Source organism: Genypterus blacodes, unplaced genomic scaffold (assembly GCF_046128005.1).
Source record: "Genypterus blacodes isolate CSIRO-AG114 ecotype Tasmania unplaced genomic scaffold, CSIRO-AGI_Gbla_v1 ptg000129l_1, whole genome shotgun sequence".
In the NCBI taxonomy this organism is placed as follows: Eukaryota; Metazoa; Chordata; class Actinopteri; order Ophidiiformes; family Ophidiidae; genus Genypterus; species Genypterus blacodes.
This window is the reverse complement of record NW_027466931.1, coordinates 75,001-93,320: the sequence shown is the minus strand read 5'-3', so window position 1 is coordinate 93,320 and position 18,320 is coordinate 75,001. Positions and strand designations below refer to the sequence as shown.

The 18,320-nt window shown below is 40.5% G+C and overlaps 3 protein-coding genes across 9 annotated transcripts in view; 2 read left to right on the top strand and 1 right to left on the bottom strand.

Moving 5' to 3' along the window:
- Positions 1-15: 15 nt before the first annotated feature.
- On the bottom strand, positions 16-6,636 carry LOC143010583 (uncharacterized). Its single transcript, XM_076162959.1, has 6 exons — positions 6,436-6,636; positions 4,836-5,192; positions 4,545-4,714; positions 2,762-3,050; positions 1,159-1,515; positions 16-1,037 (listed from the first exon to the last, which is right to left on the bottom strand). Exons 1-6 carry the CDS (start codon positions 6,491-6,493, stop codon positions 865-867), a joined length of 1,404 nt encoding a protein of 467 aa, XP_076019074.1. The 5' UTR covers positions 6,494-6,636; the 3' UTR covers positions 16-864.
- Positions 6,637-7,670: 1,034 nt separating this feature from the next.
- Positions 7,671-16,664, top strand: LOC143010717 (uncharacterized). Of its 5 annotated transcripts, none has more exons than XM_076163219.1 (11): positions 8,466-8,806; positions 8,981-9,135; positions 9,565-9,657; positions 12,188-12,231; positions 12,721-12,756; positions 13,137-13,388; positions 13,602-13,847; positions 14,021-14,203; positions 14,618-14,704; positions 16,046-16,141; positions 16,288-16,664. In XM_076163219.1, exons 4-11 carry the CDS (start codon positions 12,204-12,206, stop codon positions 16,329-16,331), a joined length of 972 nt encoding a protein of 323 aa, XP_076019334.1. In that variant the 5' UTR covers positions 8,466-8,806; positions 8,981-9,135; positions 9,565-9,657; positions 12,188-12,203; the 3' UTR covers positions 16,332-16,664. The 5 variants fall into 5 exon arrangements, with proteins under 5 accessions (XP_076019333.1, XP_076019334.1, XP_076019330.1 ...); XM_076163215.1 differs by having other exon boundaries at positions 8,541-8,806; positions 14,618-14,710; XM_076163216.1 differs by having other exon boundaries at positions 8,541-8,806; positions 8,981-9,163; positions 14,618-14,710.
- Positions 16,665-18,171: 1,507 nt separating this feature from the next.
- LOC143010703 (RPA-related protein RADX) overlaps positions 18,172-18,320 on the top strand; it is a 6,763-nt gene continuing 6,614 nt past the window's right edge. For all 3 annotated transcript variants that reach the window (XM_076163195.1, XM_076163194.1, XM_076163193.1), the window contains exon 1: positions 18,172-18,258. In XM_076163195.1, the coding sequence (XP_076019310.1) occupies positions 18,196-18,258 (63 nt within the window). In that variant the 5' untranslated portion in view covers positions 18,172-18,195. The remainder of the gene's footprint in view (positions 18,259-18,320) is intronic.

Here is an 18,320-nt window from a genome sequence, read left to right as displayed (position 1 = left end):
TGAAAACCCATATAATAGTGCAGATACATGTTTCTTTATTGTGTGTCATTGATTGACTGGGTGGTTCAGTTAATTTTTTACTTTTTAGACGCTGGTTTGATGGAATGTTTGGTGTTTTGCTTATATTTTCATTTCTGTATTTCCATCTGCTTTAAAGCGTCAAATTCCTGAGTCATTGCTTTGGAAAAACCTGCAACAAAATGCTTATCTCTATGTCATGCTTATCCCATAATGACACCACAAAGAAAGCAGCTGATCTAAGAAATTCAGAGGGAGGAAATAACGTCCAACGCCTGTTTTTAGATGGGAAACGTTATTGTTTCTAAAGCTGTTGTTTTGCCAGATACATAACATATACGTATATATTATTTACAAATTGAAATGATTTTAGATCTGTTTAGTTGCCTATATACAAATGACTGTACTACTTTCTGTCTGTGTGTTGTGTCACTTGTTAGCTCTTACTTGCATGTACATGACTTCACAAACCTGTTCTCAGAGAGACAAAGGTGAGCAAAGACATTCATATACATTTTCATTTCTTGTGCTTCCTCTGATTCATTGATTCATTGATGAGGGCGATAAGAAGCTCTAATATTTGTCATGTAATTTAAGCTTATATAGGGTTCAACATTAAAGTAACATCTTATCGCCCCCAGCATCTGGCACCACCCTTAGTGAGGCCCCTGAGATCCCCCCCATTCCACCTTCCACACGCCCCTCAGCATCAGACCTCAGACCCCTCCACCTCGATAAGGTGGTGGCACCATAGGAGGGGAGACAATGAAGAGTAGAAGTACAAGACAAATCCAGCAAACAGCAAATTCGCTGTTTGCTGGATTTGGCACAGCAATCAGCGAGTTTTTAAATGTGTGAAGCATCATGTGCAGAAGTCCAGATTGTGGGATGCTGAACTGAACGCCTCCATTGTCTGATCACCATAACTACGCAAACAGCAGCGACAGCAGCAACAGCAAATACAGCTACAATCACACCAGGATGTCCACGTACGAGGAAAACAGGGGCGTCAGGACCACCTGAGGAGCAGAAAGCAGATCCGTCAGTCGGGTGAAGCCGAAAAAGAAGAACAGCCTCCATTTTACCACATTTGAGTGTGTTTGAGGCTTATTTGCGTTTTCCTCCATCTGACAAACTTACTTGGCTCTGTGACTGTGAGCTTGATGATGCTGTGCGGCTCTTTGTTGGCTCTCTTGTAGCGCATCGTCTTTGGAGTTTGGATGAAGCACTCGTATGTGCCGCTGTCGCTGGTCGTCACGTTCTTCAGGAGCACAGACACGTCGCCATTCTTCATCTCCATGTCTGACAGCTGCACTCGGCCCTTAAACAATGAATTCTGATAATTGGCCAATGAGCGGTTTCCTCTGAAGAAGAAGATTGATGCTGGGGTCAGGCCGTCTTTGGTCCACTCCAGAAAAATCTTTGCAGTTATGCTGGGATTGCGACATGGGAGAGTGATGTCGTCTCCAACATTTACATCCATTTTCTTTTCGAATTCTAAGGAAAAAAATGCTAAAAGTTAGCAACACAACCAAGATTTACACAAGCACCTCTTTTCCCAGAAATCATTGCAATCTCAACAAAACAATCTCCAATGCATGTAATGAAAACAACTCATGACAGAAGTTCAGTTCCATTTTTATTGACTCATTGTTGTTGTTGTTGATGACGAGGCCTATACAGTAACTGCCGTGTCGCCTGCAATTTTGCCGATGGTGTTGGAACAACGTACAGGTGTGCAGGGTGGAACAGGTGTGGGTGAAACCTCACATACTGGGGTCTGTTGGTCAGGAAGTCCAGTATCCAGTTGCAGAGGGAGAGTAGATTAGCTTGGAGGGATGGAAGTATTGAGGGCTTAACTGAAGAAGATGATCAGCATCCCGACGTATGGATCATCCAGGTGGGAGAGGGAGTGAAGCTCCTCTACACTCCTGCTCTTGCGGTTGGTACACTCCTAGGGGTCCAGTGTGGGTGGTGGGCAGGTCTTGATATGTGTCAGGATGAAGCACTTCATGGTAGTGGGGGATCAGAGCAGCAGGTGAATATCACTCACATCAAAGTCCTGTAGAACTTCATGCCGATGTCTGATAAGCTCTGCTGGTTTTAGAGCTCAAGGTGTTTCACTCCATCATGTATTGTTTGAGTAGAAGAATAAGAAGCTTCACGATTCATTTTTAGCCTGATGGATCTGTGATCGGATTAGATCAGATCGGATCAATGCGATTGATGCGTGATTCATAACATTGTCACGTCTCTTATTAATTATCAGATGTTTAGAGTTTAAGCTTCAGCTCTTGTTTCGGGATGTTAATACGTTACAGTCATATTTCCAGCCTCTCCGCTGCCTCAACAAAGATGACGCAGTTTTATTTACTTCCCCCTCCTTATCGTAACTCATCTTTCACTTCCTGCCAACAGACAAAAGAACGCACTTATGTGCAGGGACTTCTGGTCCCTACGATTCAAACAATGACGTATCACATTAAGAAAATCTGCACAATGTAATACTATAAAGGGCAATTCCATTGAAGAAGAGACCATAAATAAAATAATAAGACAAACTTTTTGTGAAAAGCAACGTGATCATTCGCCATAAATCCCGCTCTTTCATAATGCGGACATTTATTTTAATCCATTAATTTAAATAAAAACCATTAAAAAAAAAAAAAAGCAGCAAAACGCAGTGCAATGCAAAGTCTCCAAAATGTTTTTTTTTGTATTTTGCGTCAACAGCAACACTCACCATCGGCAATAAGACCAACGCAGGTGGAGAAGAGCACGAATACCTGCACGGACTTCATGTCACATTTAGATGTTAGACGAATCCCAACAGCTATGCAAAATGCAGGGAAGTGCGCGCGGGTCATGGCGAACAGGCAGGGCAGGGCAGAGCTGCTTGTGTCACGTGATTTCAGAGAAACGATACTCAAGAACTGTAGGGACCTTTGCACAGAGCAAGATGAGCTGTTTAGATTTGAAAAGTACCGACACGTTGAATCCCGCCTGTGTACACACACCACAGCATGTATTTGAGTCATGTATTTGAGTCAGGAATAGAACCTAGAACCCTAATAAAACATTTTTACAAACAAAACACTCAACAAATACTAAATCAAACAATGTCCACACAGGAGCCTGATAACTACACTATACATGCTTTATGCTGTATATATATATATAAATATATATATCCTGATTTATAATTTTATTCGTACTTTGCCCTGATCAAGAAAATATATTTTTTGACAATTTTGACTATCCATACCCAAATGTGATTTCCAAGACAATATAAAAAATATTCCATTACCAATAAAACCAAAAATCAAAATCAAAAATCAGTTGTTAAAGTCCATGAACAGAAATAAACACTGAGCTGTGGAGGGCGTGGGTGTGCATGTGTGTGCACGCAAGCAACCGATCGAGCTGGTTTTGCATTGCGTGTCAGATAAGTGCTGCTCGCCACACCATCCACACCGGCGGCAATCTCGTGATAGAAGGTGAAGCTCAAGATGATGCACTCAACTTAAATGCATATAGTTCTTTATTTTTTTACCTTTACCCTTCATTTTTATCAAACAAACAATAAACACACTAGTTATATAAAAAGATTTTGATTTGAAAAATCATGAAAAAAAGATTTTATGATTACAATGAAAACCCATATAATAGTGCAGATACATGTTTCTTTATTGTGTGTCATTGATTGACTGGGTGGTTCAGTTAATTTTTTACTTTTTAGACGCTGGTTTGATGGAATGTTTGGTGTTTTGCTCATATTTTCATTTCTGTATTTCCATCTGCTTTAAAGCGTCAAATTCCTGAGTCATTGCTTTGGAAAAACCTGCAACAAAATGCTTATCTCTATGTCATGCTTATCCCATAATGACACCGCAAAGAAAGCAGCTGATCTAAGAAATTCAGAGGGAGGAAATAACGTCCAACGCCTGTTTTTAGATGGGAAACGTTATTGTTTCTAAAGCTGTTGTTTTGCCAGATACATAACATATACGTATATATTATTTACAAATTGAAATGATTTTAGATCTGTTTAGTTGCCTATATACAAATGACTGTACTACTTTCTGTCTGTGTGTTGTGTCACTTGTTAGCTCTTACTTGCATGTACATGACTTCACAAACCTGTTCTCAGAGAGACAAAGGTGAGCAAAGACATTCATATACATTTCCATTTCTTGTGCTTCCTCTGATTCATTGATTCATTGATGAGGGCGATAAGAAGCTCTAATATTTATTTTATTTATATGTAATTTAAGCTTATATAGGGTTCAACATTAAAGTAACATCTTATCGCCCCCAGCATCTGGCACCACCCTTAGTGAGGCCCCTGAGATCCCCCCCATTCCACCTTCCACACGCCCCTCAGCATCAGACCTCAGACCCCTCCACCTCGATAAGGTGGTGGCACCATAGGAGGGGAGACAATGAAGAGTAGAAGTACAAGACAAATCCAGCAAACAGCAAATTCGCTGTTTGCTGGATTTGGCACAGCAAACAGCGAGTTTTTAAATGTGTGAAGCATCGTGTGCAGAAGTCCAGATTGTGGGATGCTGAACTGAACGCCTCCATTGTCTGATCACCATAACTACGCAAACAGCAGCGACAGCAGCAACAGCAAATACAGCTACAATCACACCAGGATGTCCACGTACGAGGAAAACAGGGGCGTCAGGACCACCTGAGGAGCAGAAAGCAGATCCGTCAGTCGGGTGAAGCCGAAAAAGAAGAACAGCCTCCATTTTACCACATTTGAGTGTGTTTGAGGCTTATTTGCGTTTTCCTCCATCTGACAAACTTACTTGGCTCTGTGACTGTGAGCTTGATGATGCTGTTCGGCTCTTTGTTGGCTCTCTTGTAGCGCATCGTCTTTGGAGTTTGGATGAAGCACTCGTATGTGCCGCTGTCGCTGGTCGTCACGTTCTTCAGGAGCACAGACACGTCGCCATTCTTCATCTCCATGTCTGACAGCTGCACTCGGCCCTTAAACAATGAATTCTGATAATTGGCCAATGAGCGGTTTCCTCTGAAGAAGAAGATTGATGCTGGGGTCAGGCCGTCTTTGGTCCACTCCAGAAAAATCTTTGCAGTTATGCTGGGATTGCGACATGGGAGAGTGATGTCGTCTCCAACATTTACATCCATTTTCTTTTCGAATTCTAAGGAAAAAAATGCTAAAAGTTAGAAACACAACCAAGATTTACACAAGCACCTCTTTTCCCAGAAATCATTGCAATCTCAACAAAACAATCTCCAATGCATGTAATGAAAACAACTCATGACAGAAGTTCAGTTCCGTTTTTATTGACTCATTGTTGTTGTTGTTGATGACGAGGCCTATACAGTAACTGCCGTGTCGCCTGCAATTTTGCCGATGGTGTTGGAACAACGTACAGGTGTGCAGGGTGGAACAGGTGTGGGTGAAACCTCACATACTGGGGTCTGTTGGTCAGGAAGTCCAGTATCCAGTTGCAGAGGGAGAGTAGATTAGCTTGGAGGGATGGAAGTATTGAGGGCTTAACTGAAGAAGATGATCAGCATCCCGACGTATGGATCATCCAGGTGGGAGAGGGAGTGAAGCTCCTCTACACTCCTGCTCTTGCGGTTGGTACACTCCTAGGGGTCCAGTGTGGGTGGTGGGCAGGTCTTGATATGTGTCAGGATGAAGCACTTCATGGTAGTGGGGGATCAGAGCAGCAGGTGAATATCACTCACATCAAAGTCCTGTAGAACTTCATGCCGATGTCTGATAAGCTCTGCTGGTTTTAGAGCTCAAGGTGTTTCACTCCATCATGTATTGTTTGAGTAGAAGAATAAGAAGCTTCACGATTCATTTTTAGCCTGATGGATCTGTGATCGGATTAGATCAGATCGGATCAATGCGATTGATGCGTGATTCATAACATTGCCACGTCTCTTATTAATTATCAGATGTTTAGAGTTTAAGCTTCAGCTCTTGTTTCGGGATGTTAATACGTTACAGTCATATTTCCAGCCTCTCCGCTGCCTCAACAAAGATGACGCAGTTTTATTTACTTCCCCCTCCTTATCGTAACTCATCTTTCACTTCCTGCCAACAGACAAAAGAACGCACTTATGTGCAGGGACTTTTGGTCCCAACGATTCAAACAATGACGTATCACATTAAGAAAATCTGCACAATGTAATACTATAAAGGGCAATTCCATTGAAGAAGAGACCATAAATAAAATAATAAGACAAACTTTTTGTGAAAAGCAACGTGATCATTCGCCATAAATCCCGCTCTTTCATAATGCGGACATTTATTTTAATCCATTAATTTAAATAAAAACCATTAAAAAAAAAAAAGCAGCAAAACGCAGTGCAATGCAAAGTCTCCAAAATGTTTTTTTTGTTTTTTGCGTCAACAGCAACACTCACCATCGGCTATAAGACCAACGCAGGTGGAGAAGAGCACGAATACCTGCACGGACTTCATGTCACATTTAGATGTTAATGTGACCGAGCCTGCACACACACATACACACACTCACACTCACACAGACACTCCGCTCAGACGAATCCCAACAGCTATGCAAAATGCAGGGAAGTGCGCGCGGGTCATGGCGAACAGGCAGGGCAGGGCAGACCTGCTTGTGTCACGTGATTTCAGAGAAACGATACTCAAGAACTGTAGGGACCTTTACACAGAGCAAGATGAGCTGTTTAGATTTGAAAAGTACCGACATGTTGAACCCCGCCTGTGTACACACACCACAGCATGTATTTGAGTCATGTATTTGAGTCAGGAATAGAACCTAGAACCCTAATAAAACATTTTTACAAACAAAACACTCAACAAATACTAAATCAAAACAATGTCCACACAGGAGCCTGATAACTACACTATACATGCTTTATGCTGTATATATATATATAAATATATATATCCTGATTTATAATTTTATTCGTACTTTGCCCTGATCAAGAAAATATATTTTTTGACAATTTTGACTATCCATACCCAAATGTGATTTCCAAGACAATATAAAAAATATTCCATTACTAATAAAGGTACTGGATAGTCTTTTCTTAAAAGTGCAGAATGTTCACTGTATTAATATAAACAGACAAAACAAGATGAGTCAAAACACAAAAGGTTTTCGTTTTTGGGAGGAAATTTGCATTAAAAGAAGGTGCAGCCATGTATCTCTCAGAGCAAAGGATTTATCAAACAGGACTGCTGCCAAGGTACAAAAAGTACAATATAGATCAAATGAGAGTCAAGTTCACTTGATCAATGTTCATACCAGCTGGAAATCATTGATAAACACCACCAGCTATCCCCACACTTTGATTCCAAAGTACAGAAAAGTACGACGTAAACAAGATCTAGACCGGCTGAACCTGTTTGCCACATTGTTCAAACAAAACCACTCCCACAGAATAATCTGTGAAGGCTGGATAGTTTTACTAATACTAACACATCTACACTACACACCTTGTATATCTTATCAAAGGTTCCAGTAATCAAAAGTGAAAAAATAGCCTTGTCTCAAGTGCAGTTCATGACTTCCTGGAAATCAAAATGACCTACCATAACTCTGGTAGTCTTTTTGCCACTAGATGTCAGCAAATCAGCAAAACAGCAAATCAGCATCACTTTGGTCCTTTGCTGTTCAGTTTGTCAGTGTGTCACCCTGTATCACATTCCAAGGTCTTGCAGGTCTTTAAACTTTCCCAAACAGGAACTAATCCTGGATTCGGGATCCTTCACAGAGACCTCGAGTCAGGTGTGACTGATGAGTTGGACTCAGAGTTGTATAGGAGGCTCAACAGGAGCTTCACTGACCCCTGTAGTGCAGTTTGGGCATTGCAACAGCAAAGAACAAACCTCAGACTATGTGCGCGCGCACGTGCACGTGCACCTGTATGTGTGTGTTTGTGTGTGTGGATGTGTGTGGGTGTGTGTTTTGCACTTCATTGGTTTGCTCATTTCTATGTAAACCTTTCTGTGTACTTATAGCTGATTGGCACACATAACAGAATTCTCCATTTACAGGGATGTATGCATTAATGTTGTGTGGATTCTGTGTCTGACGCTTTTACAGGAAAAACTGAAATTGTATTTGCCATATTTATGCAGTTTGCAAGCAGTCATTCAGATTTCTAAAAAAGCAACATGAGGACACATTTTGTCTTGTGGAGATGTAGACATTTCTGACAAACCTGTAAACAACAATCCTGTAAACAACAATCATGTTTACAGGATCATTTATTGAATTCCTCTTCCTCCTGTTCCTCCAGCGTCTCTGTCTGTGAGTGCCAACACATCTCAGCTGCATGAAGGTGATTCTGTCTCTCTGAGGTGTGAGGACGATGGATGGACGGTGGATTAGAACCTACAATGAATTCATTCATATCTGACATTAAAACAACACATAGATGAGGTGAAAAAGAGTTCAGTCTAAAACACAGAGGAATTCATGCAAATACAAGGGTTGATTGATAAGTTCTGAGCTCTGAACCTGAGATTGTGTCTGTCCTGGTTCTTCTTTGTGTTCAGCTGGTCCAGTGGTCTTGTGGGGTCCAGTCCTCCCTGTGATGGAGGGAGCTGCTGTCACTCTGCACTGTAAGACCAACAAACATTCCTCCAAACTTGCGGCTGAGTTCTACAGAGACGGCGCCTTCATCAGGTCAGAGCCTGCAGGAACCTTCAGCATCCAGCATGTTTCCCAGTCTGATGAAGGTTTCTACAAGTGTAACATCGGAGGTCATGGAGAGTCTCCATCCAGCTGGCTGTCTGTCACAGGTCAGGAAGTGATGGAGTGACGCTTTAACATTGCATCGGGTCATTGGCTGAGGGAATAATACAAACAAAATGGCAACTGTCTTATTAGAATGATCAGGTGTACCTCATAAAGTGGAAGTGAATGAGTGTAGTGTTTCCTCTTTCAACACTTCTGACGATCATCTCTACTTTCAGCAAAATCAACCACAGAAGCCGACACGACACCTCCTCCATCCTCCTCCTGTCCTTCTCCTCATCCTCCGCCGTCCTTCTTTTCTCCTCCTCCATTAGTGCTCTGGTCTGCTCTCTCTGTCTCTGCGGTGGTTCTGCTGGTTGTATTGGTTCTTCTGGTGAGACGATGCAGGAGGAAACCAAGAGGTATGACACAGACGTCTGTGCAGAACATTTATATACTAAGTCATGTTTTTGATTTACTTACTTTACTTTACTTTACCAAACTTACTTGTATGTTAATTTTTACACTTTTTAGTTGATTTGCATTTATACATTTAGCACTTCAACCATTTACATTTAAATCTTTATTACATATTTTATAACTTTTGAACTGCAACTCAGATTCAAAATTCTTTTTTTCCCTGGATTCCTCCATACATTTGTTTATTATATTTTATACAATTATACTGTAGTTACTGTATAATGACAGGAGTTAATCATATTCTGCATTAAGCTTATGACTCTAACTTCCAATCATAAATGCTTATAAACTACAGATTCATACACAGTTTCTTTAATTTAATTGTTACATTTGTTCACTCCAGAGGAAGCCAGAGAGGATGGCATGCCTGATGACATCACATACACTGACATCAGAGTAACTTGTGACACACAGCAGTCAATCAGACGAAGTAGAGGTAAAAGATTTATTTTAACTTTATATATTTTTTTACATTTAAGGCATTTTTTAAAAATGATATTAAGAACAATTATGTTTTCAACCAAAAGACCTCGTCCTAGATGTGTCAGTGTGTGTGTGTGTGTGTTTGTGTGTGTGAGAGAGTGTGTGTGTGTGTGTGTGTGTGTGTGTGTGTGTGTGTGTGTGTACGCGTGCATATTTTTGCACATTAGCTACACTGTGGTTGTCCAGTTTCCTGTTTCCTTTACGTTTCTGTAGAAACAGGAAACTGGACATTTAAAGTGAACAGTCAACAAAAGAGCAACTTTACATTTTGTGGTCTCAAATGTTTCAATAATCTGATAGTAATAATAAGATATAGATGATAAGTAATTATAAAACATAGAGAAGAATATTGACGGTAAAGCTTTCAGCTGTAAGCACTGCTGCTGTGATGCTCATTTACAGGAGTTATTATGATTATGGTAATAGTTGTAATCTATGTATATATATATATATATATATATATATATTACTTGTAGTAACATCAGTGTTGGTAGTTGTAGTAGTTTTACTCGTTCTGTGGTTTGATCAAACTTTCTCACACAAGTAAAACTAGGATCAATCTCACATCTGTCTGTTTGTAAAGTTGCCAGGTTTTATGTTTAGGTAACTGAGTAACTTTCTGGTACCTACAGTAAACTACAGTTTCTTTAAGCTCATACGTAATCTTTACTGACTCAATTGAACTCAAAAAATATTGCAAACCAGAGTAGAGCTACTAAAGACACAAACATCATTAATGAAATAACAGGATTTCACTGTTGTTGACATAAATCCTGATTTTGTCCCATTTACATCAAAATCACACGTTAGTATTCTGCTCATTACTTGTATTACATCTACTGCAGTATTCTTACTATGTTTTACTTTCAGAGAATGAAGCAGATCCAGTATACTCTGCTGTGAAAAGAAGACAAGACGTCAATTGTGGACAAATTATCACCAAAGAAAAAACAGAAGAGAGGTAGAGTCTGGATTGACTCAAGAACAGTATACCAACTTTTAAATAAAGGGAAATGAAGCATTTCCAGTAGATATGAACAAACTGCTGTCGTGTCGTGTGTGTGTCTGTGTGTGTCACTTTTGCAGTAAAATTGAAAAATATGCAGCATTGTAGGAAAATGCACCACTTAGTTGAATTCACATGCAATTCTGTGTTCACTGAGTCACGTAAAGCTGGAGTCTGGTTACTGCAAAACTCTTAGTGAATCAGCCCCTTGGTCTTTTGCAGCATTGAACCAGTTTTTGTTTGTGTGTTAAATGCTCAACCAAACTCCTTCCTCATGGTTGTATGTGTGTGTGCCCATGTGTGTGTGTGTGCGTGACACCCTGTGGCTTGTGTTTTTATCTGTCTCTAGCACTTCTGTGCTTGTCCAGTTTCCTTTTCACACTCGTGTCAGGACCGACGCTTCAGTGCTGCTTTCAATAAATCTATGCATCTACAGCACATATATACTGTACTGTATATATATTTGTATATTTAATATACACTTAAAGCTTAAGTCCGCTGTACCTTTAATCTTAATCTGATTTAAATTCTCCACACAAACCTCTCAAGTTTGGGAACCACTGCATTAATGTTTAAGTTGAATTTCAACCGTGTGTAAAAGGAATACTACAGTTCAAAAGCATCAACACTACACATCTTGTTTATCTTATCAAAGGTTCCAGTAATCAAAAGTGAAAAAATAGCCTTGTCTCAAGTTCAGTTCATGACTTCCTGGAAATCAAAATGACCTACTATAACTCTGGTAGTCTTTTTGCCACTAGATGTCAGCAAATCAGCAAATCAGCAAATCAGCATCACTTTGGTCCTTTGCTGTTCAGTTTGTCAGTGTGTCACCCTGTATCACATTCCAAGGTCTTGCAGGTCTTTAAACTTTCCCAAACAGGAACAAATCCTGGATTCGGGATCCTTCACAGAGACCTCGAGTCAGGTGTGACTGATGAGTTATAAGCAGGAAGTAGGAACCTACAGAGATGTTACAGCCGCAGAAACGCAACGAAGCCTGGAGAAGAGTCAGTTGAAATGTCTCAAGGTCCCAAGCCTGCTGAGGGCCCCCTGACCTGAGGAGGAGGAGCACTCAGGAGTCAGGGGGAGGATGGTGGATGGATGGACTCAGAGTTGTATGGGAGCCTCAACAGGAGATCCTGACCCCTGTAGTGCAGTTTGTGCAGTGCAACAGCAAAGAACAAACCCCAGACTGTGTGTGCGCGCACGTGCACGTGCACCTGTATGTGTGTGTTTGTGTGTGGGTGCGTGTTTGTGGGTGTGTTTTTTGCACTTCATTGGTTTGCTCATTTCTATATATACCTTTCTGTGTACTTATAGCTGATTGGCGTATCGCATAACAAGATTCTCCATTTACAGGCATGTCTGTCTGTCTGTCTGTCTGTCTGTCCTTCAAAACTAAGACTCAATTTGTCAGAGGAAGGGGGCGGAGATTAACCTGTTATGCTGAAAAATTCATGCTTTTTGAATTCAGATTGCCAAACCACAGAATGGAGGAAACATGTCTGCAGTGGATCTGTAAGTACAATCTGTGAGTTCTCTGGTTGGGATAGATACAGTTTTATCTAATCTTATCTTTTCTTGTGATTTATACTGATCGAAACCAAGATGGGTGCTAGAATAGAACCCTGGGGAACTCCTCTCTGTAGTCTAACTGATGAAGAGGAGCAGTTTTCTATGGACAGCGACTTAATTATACAGCCCTTTTACATGACGATGACCTCACCTAAAGCCTGACTAAAAGGGGCTGAAGACACGATCTTATACACAGAGATGGTTCTAATTGATCATTTATGAGGCATTTGACTGTCTGGAAATAGGGCGACAGTTATTCAGATCAGAGGACATAATGGTAGAGACGATTCTATGTCTGTGAAAGACTTGAATGTGAAGGTGGCTTCAGCTGCAGCAGGTAAACTTTCCAGGAATTTGACATGTACTCATGCCTGTGTGTGTGTGTGTGTTTGTGTGTGTGTGTGTGTGTGTGTGTGTGTGGTTTGTCTTCAGTGCATATCTCCATATTGAGCTGCAGAGTTGCACAGGGTGAGTAAGCGTCTCTGCCACACTTTGAGGACAGCACACATTATTAGGAATATACAGGAGAGAACCTATGAGTGAAAACAACAGAGAGGAGATCAACTACTAGAGACTCAGTTTGATAAAACACGATATAAAACAAATGTATGCGTTAATGTTGTGTGGATTCTGTGTCTGACGCTTTTACAGGAAAAACTGAAATTGTATTTGCCATATTTATGCAGTTTACAAGCAGTCATTTAGGATTTCTAAAAAAGCAACATGAGGACACATTTTGTCTTGTGGAGACGTAGACATTTCGGACAAACCTGTAAACAACAATCCTGTAAACAACAATCATGTTTACAGGATCATTTATTGAATTCCTCTTCCTCCTGTTCCTCCAGCGTCTCTGTCTGTGAGTGCCAACACATCTCAGCTGCATGAAGGTGAGTCTGTCTCTCTGAGGTGTGAGGACGATGGATGGACGGTGAAGAGGAACACCAGCATAGACACAAGAGCAAAGTGTGCAGACTGGGGAGAGCCATCACAGCGTTCTTCTTGTGAGATCTCAGGAGCACATACCGGTGACAGTGGAGTTTACTGGTGTGAGACCAGCAATGGAGAAACCAGTAACACCATCAACATCACTGTTACTGGTAAGATCATTGAACATCCTCCATCATTAGAACCTACAATGAATTCATTCATATCTGACATTAAAACAACACATAGATGAGGTGAAAAAGAGTTCAGTCTAAAACACAGAGGAATTCATGCAAATACAAAGGTCGATTGATAAGTTCTGAGCTCTGAACCTGAACCTCCAAGTAACTGAGATTGTGTCTGTCCTGGTTCTTCTTTGTGTTCAGCTGGTCCAGTGGTCTTGTGGGGTCCAGTCCTCCCTGTGATGGAGGGAGCTGCTGTCACTCTGCACTGTAAGACCAACAAACATTCCTCCAAACTTGCGGCTGAGTTCTACAGAGACGGCGCCTTCATCAGGTCAGAGCCTGCAGGAACCTTCAGCATCCAGCATGTTTCCCAGTCTGATGAAGGTTCCTACAAGTGTAACATCGGAGGTCATGGAGAGTCTCCATCCAGCTGGCTGTCTGTCACAGGTCAGGAAGTGATGGAGTGACGCTTTAACATTGCATCAGGTCATTGGCTGAGGGAATAATACAAACAATATTTTGTTAACTTATTAGAATGATCAGGTGTACCTCATAAAGTGGAAGTGAATGAGTGTAGTGTTTCCTCTTTCAACGCTTCTGACGATCATCTCTACTTTCAGCAAAATCAACCACAGAAGCCGACACGACACCTCCTCCATCCTCCTCCTGTCCTTCTCCTCATCCTCCGCCGTCCTTCTTTTCTCCTCCTCCATTAGTGCTCTGGTCTGCTCTCTCTGTTTCTGCGGTGGTTCTGCTGGTTGTATTGGTTCTTCTGGTGAGACGATGCAGGAGGAAACCCAGAGGTATGACACAGACGTCTGTGCAGAACATTTATATACTAAGTCATGTTTTTGATTTACTTACTTTACTTTACTTTACCAAACTTACTTGTATTTGAATTTTAACACTTTTTAGTTGATTTGCATAATTAGCTCTTCAACCATTTACATTTAAATCGTTATAACATATTTTATAACTTTTGAACTGCAATTCACAGATTCAAAATTCTTTTTTTCCCTGGATTCCTCCATTCATTTGTTTATGATATTTTATACAATTATACTGTAGTTACTGTATAATGATAGGAGTAAATCATCTTCACTAAACCTTCATATTCTGCATTAAGCTTATGACTCTAACTTCCAATCATAAATGCTTATAAACTACAGATTCATACACAGTTTCTTTAATTTAATTGTTACATTTGTTCACTCCAGAGGTAGCCAGAGACGATGGCATGCCTGATGACATCACATACACTGACATCAGAGTCACTTGTGACACACAGCAGTCAATCAGACGAAGTAGAGGTAAATGGTTTATATATTTTTTTCACATTCAAGTCATTTTTAAAAATTATGTTAAGAACAATTATGTTTTCAACCAAAAGACCTTGTCCTAGATGTGTCAGTGTGTGTGTGTGTGTGTGTGTGTGTGTGTGTGTGTGTGTGTGTGTGTGTGTGTGTGTGTGTGTGTGTGTGTGTGCGCGTGCATATGCGTGTGTGTGTGGTGTACTGTTATTTTTGCACATTAGCTACACTGTGGTTGTCCAGTTTCCTGTTTCCTTTACGTTTCTGTAGAAACAGGAAACTGGACATTTAAAGTGAACAGTCAACAAAAGAGCGACTTTACATTTTGTGGTCTCAAATGTTTCAATAATCTGATAGTAATAATAAAATATAGATGATAAGTAATTATAAAACATAGAGAAGAATATTGACGGTAAAGCTTTCAGCTGTAAGCACTGCTGCTGTGATGCTCATTTACAGGAGTTATTATGATTATGGTAATAGTTGTAATCTATGTATATATATATATATATATATATATGACTTGTAGTAACATCAGTGTTGGTAGTTGTAGTAGTTTTTCTTGTTCTGTGGTTTTATCACACAAGTAAAACTAGGATCAATCTCACATCTGTCTGTTTGTAAAGTTGCCAGGTTTTATGTTTAGGTAACTGAGTAACTTTCTGGTACCTACAACTTTTGCAACTTTTGCAGTAAAATTGAAACATATGCAGCATTGTAGGAAAATTCACTACTTAGTTGAATTCACATGCAATTCTGTGTTCACTGAGTCACGTAAAGCTGGAGTCTGGTTACTGCAAAACTCTTAGTGAATCAGCCCTTTGGTCTTTTGCAGCATTGAACCAGTTTTTGTTTGTGTGTTAAATGCTCAACCAAACTCCTTCCTCATGGTTGTATGTGTGTGTGCACATGTGTGTGTGTGTGTGTGTGCGTGACACCCTGTGGCTTGTGTTTTTATCTGTCTCTAGCACTTCTTTGGTTGTCCAGTTCCCTTTTCACACTCGTGTCAGGACCGACGCTTCAGTGCTGCTTTCAATAAATCTATGCATCTAAAGCACATATATACTGTACTGTATATATATTTGTATATTTAATATACACTCCACACAAACCTTCTACCTCCCATGTTTGGGAACCACTGCATTAATGCTAAGTTGAATTTTAACCATGTGTAAAAGGAATACTGCGATTAAAAAGCAACTTATTTAATCACTGACTAACTTATCATAAGACAACCAAAAGTTATTGTACTTTTGTCCATATTGCAGTACTTTTAAAATAAAAGTGCGCAGTATCAGTATCACAGCAGTATTTTTGATACAGTTTATCTTTCAGTTTCAGAGTGTGGAGAACCCCCGGTTTACTCTGAAGTGAAAGTGAGTCAAGACGTCATTTATGGACAGATCGCCTTCAAAGCAAACAGGAAAAGAGGTAGAGCTCTTACTCTAAAGGCTCAGTTCACCAAAACCACATTCACAACAATAAGCTGTTTTCCCAGTTTCCTGTGTCAGTATTCAGTGTGGGTACTGATACTGTAGAGTTGGGTTCTCATCTTAAAACTGTTTTTGTGTTTTCAGAGCATCCATCACAGCCAGAGGTGCTGTACTCTGCACTCAGGTAGACCTTAATCCTTCGTCCATCATGCCAGAACAACCACTGATGCCCAACTGCTGGTTCACCATCCACAAAGTGTACCCAGAGACCCTTAGGGCTCCTTGTGATGTATGATAAATGCCTTGACAGTGAGCAGGGTCTTTATTTACTGCAGGTCCTCTGATTTTGAAGCTTTGAGTATTTTATCACTTTTTCATTTGTGTATTTGATGTTTTGATGAATCCCCAAGGTTGTATGTTTGTGTGTTCCATGCTTTATATCAACTTTGCTGTTATGTCCTGTGTTATTTATATTTTTGCAGTAGCAGTCACCTTTGCAGATCAATAAAGTTATGTTATGATTTTGTGGTTGTGTGGCTTTCCCAACGTTTTGGTTTGGTTGTGGCTAAACGACACAGACGGGGGCAGCTTGGTGGAGCAGACGATGGGAGGTAGATGGGTGGATGGGATGCCATGGAAGATGAGATGGGGATGGGGGTGGGCAAAGTGGGTGAGGGAGCCGCAGAGTCCTGGTGGTGGAGCACCCCTACGTCCCTCTGGGGAGGCAGCCGTCTGTCATTGAAACAGCCATGGAGCTGAAAAACAGCTGACCCGTGGACACTCAAGGGTGTGGGGCCCAGGGCCAGAGAGGTAGACATCAGGAGAAATAGGAAGTAAGGTGAGAGGGTTAGAGAAGGGTGGAGAGAGGAAAATCTGTTATGTGCCCCATCCTCTTACTACATTGACACTATCGCTTGCCAGAGTGCACAAAGTCTATCTGGGCCCTGAGTTTAACCTGGGTTGGCTAATCACTTTCCTGCAAAAAGAAGACTGTGCCTCCTGCCCATTTAGCAGTTAGCGAAGTTTACTGAAAAAAGGTGCGTTTTCAGGCGGGATTTGAAAACTTCTAGAGAACCTGCCTCTTTAACGTAAGGGTTCATGCAGTGATGCAAGGTACGCCAACATATATGATATATATAAAGTATACTCAGTATATATTATGCTAAATATATATTTAGCATTTATAATACAGGTAGATCATTTTGACCATGTCATTTTAAAAGTAGCCGAAAAAGTGTGTGCACCCTTGCTCTCTAGAATATATAATCTGCTGTTCTGTCCTTTGGGTTTGTTGAATGTGTCCATTGTTAATACGCTGGAAACTTTCATTGTCATAAGTCATGACATCAGCACAACTTGTAAAAACGTACACGGAACATACACATGATCGTCGATTTGTTGGATTTTTTTACTTTGTTAATTTAAGGTGCAATAATTTGCGATCTTGCGATGTTAGGCAAACCCTGGGATGTAAACCCATCACATTAACAAACAAACACATTTCCTCCCTGTAAATAATTACACAAAGAAGCATTTTTTTCAAACTGTCCAGCAGAGGGCAGTTGACGTTATATTTATTCATTCATTCATTTATTTGATTTACTTTGTGCTCTAAGTTGGGTTTTTACGTATTTGCTCACATGCATTTTTCATGTGCTTTGTACATTTTAACACTACCTTAACTGTTGGATATTTCCTTCAAAACTTTTAATTTCCCTTTTTTTCAAAATCCCAAAAATAATTTTGATCAAGTTTCGTAAATATTTCGTGAAAACTATTCGGAAAGGTAGAAATCACTTCAGGGTCAGGGATACTAACTTCATATGTTTGTAGAATTAATTTCAATGACAAAATATTTATTTCATAATATCACACTTACAGCAAAAACAATATGACTGAATATATACATGTATGCATCAACAGGTAAGCCCGTTTCACACAAAAATAAAAAATGAAATAAAAACAGGAACAATCATTTCGATTTTGATAGGAGATCCTCCTTTTTTCTCCCACAATGCACCGCACTGTTGTTGTCGAGGCTGTCTGACTAACATGGCGGCCGCTGGCTGTGTCTTCCACAGAATCCTGACCCGGACCAAGGCAGGTCCCCACCAGGTCTACACCCCTTCTTCCTCTTCTCCATCTCCATCTTTACTGTAATCACCATCATCATTTCA

Excerpts from the sequence above, each read along its gene's own strand:
- LOC143010583 (XM_076162959.1), bottom strand. The coding sequence starts at position 6,493 with ATGAAGTCCGTGCAGGTATTCGTGCTCTTCTCCACCTGCGTTGGTCTT. Across the intron at positions 5,193-6,435 it reads CGTTGGTCTTATAGCCGATG|AATTCGAAAAGAAAATGGAT; the intron begins GTGAGTGTTGCT and ends TTTTTTCCTTAG. Across the intron at positions 3,051-4,544 it reads CACACGATGCTTCACACATT|CAAATACATGCTGTGGTGTG; the intron begins TAAAAACTCGCT and ends AAATACATGACT.
- LOC143010717 (XM_076163218.1), top strand. The coding sequence starts at position 12,204 with ATGGAGGAAACATGTCTGCAGTGGATCT. Across the intron at positions 12,757-13,136 it reads GAGCTGCAGAGTTGCACAGG|CGTCTCTGTCTGTGAGTGCC; the intron begins GTGAGTAAGCGT and ends CTGTTCCTCCAG. Across the intron at positions 14,711-16,045 it reads GTCAATCAGACGAAGTAGAG|TTTCAGAGTGTGGAGAACCC; the intron begins GTAAATGGTTTA and ends TTTATCTTTCAG.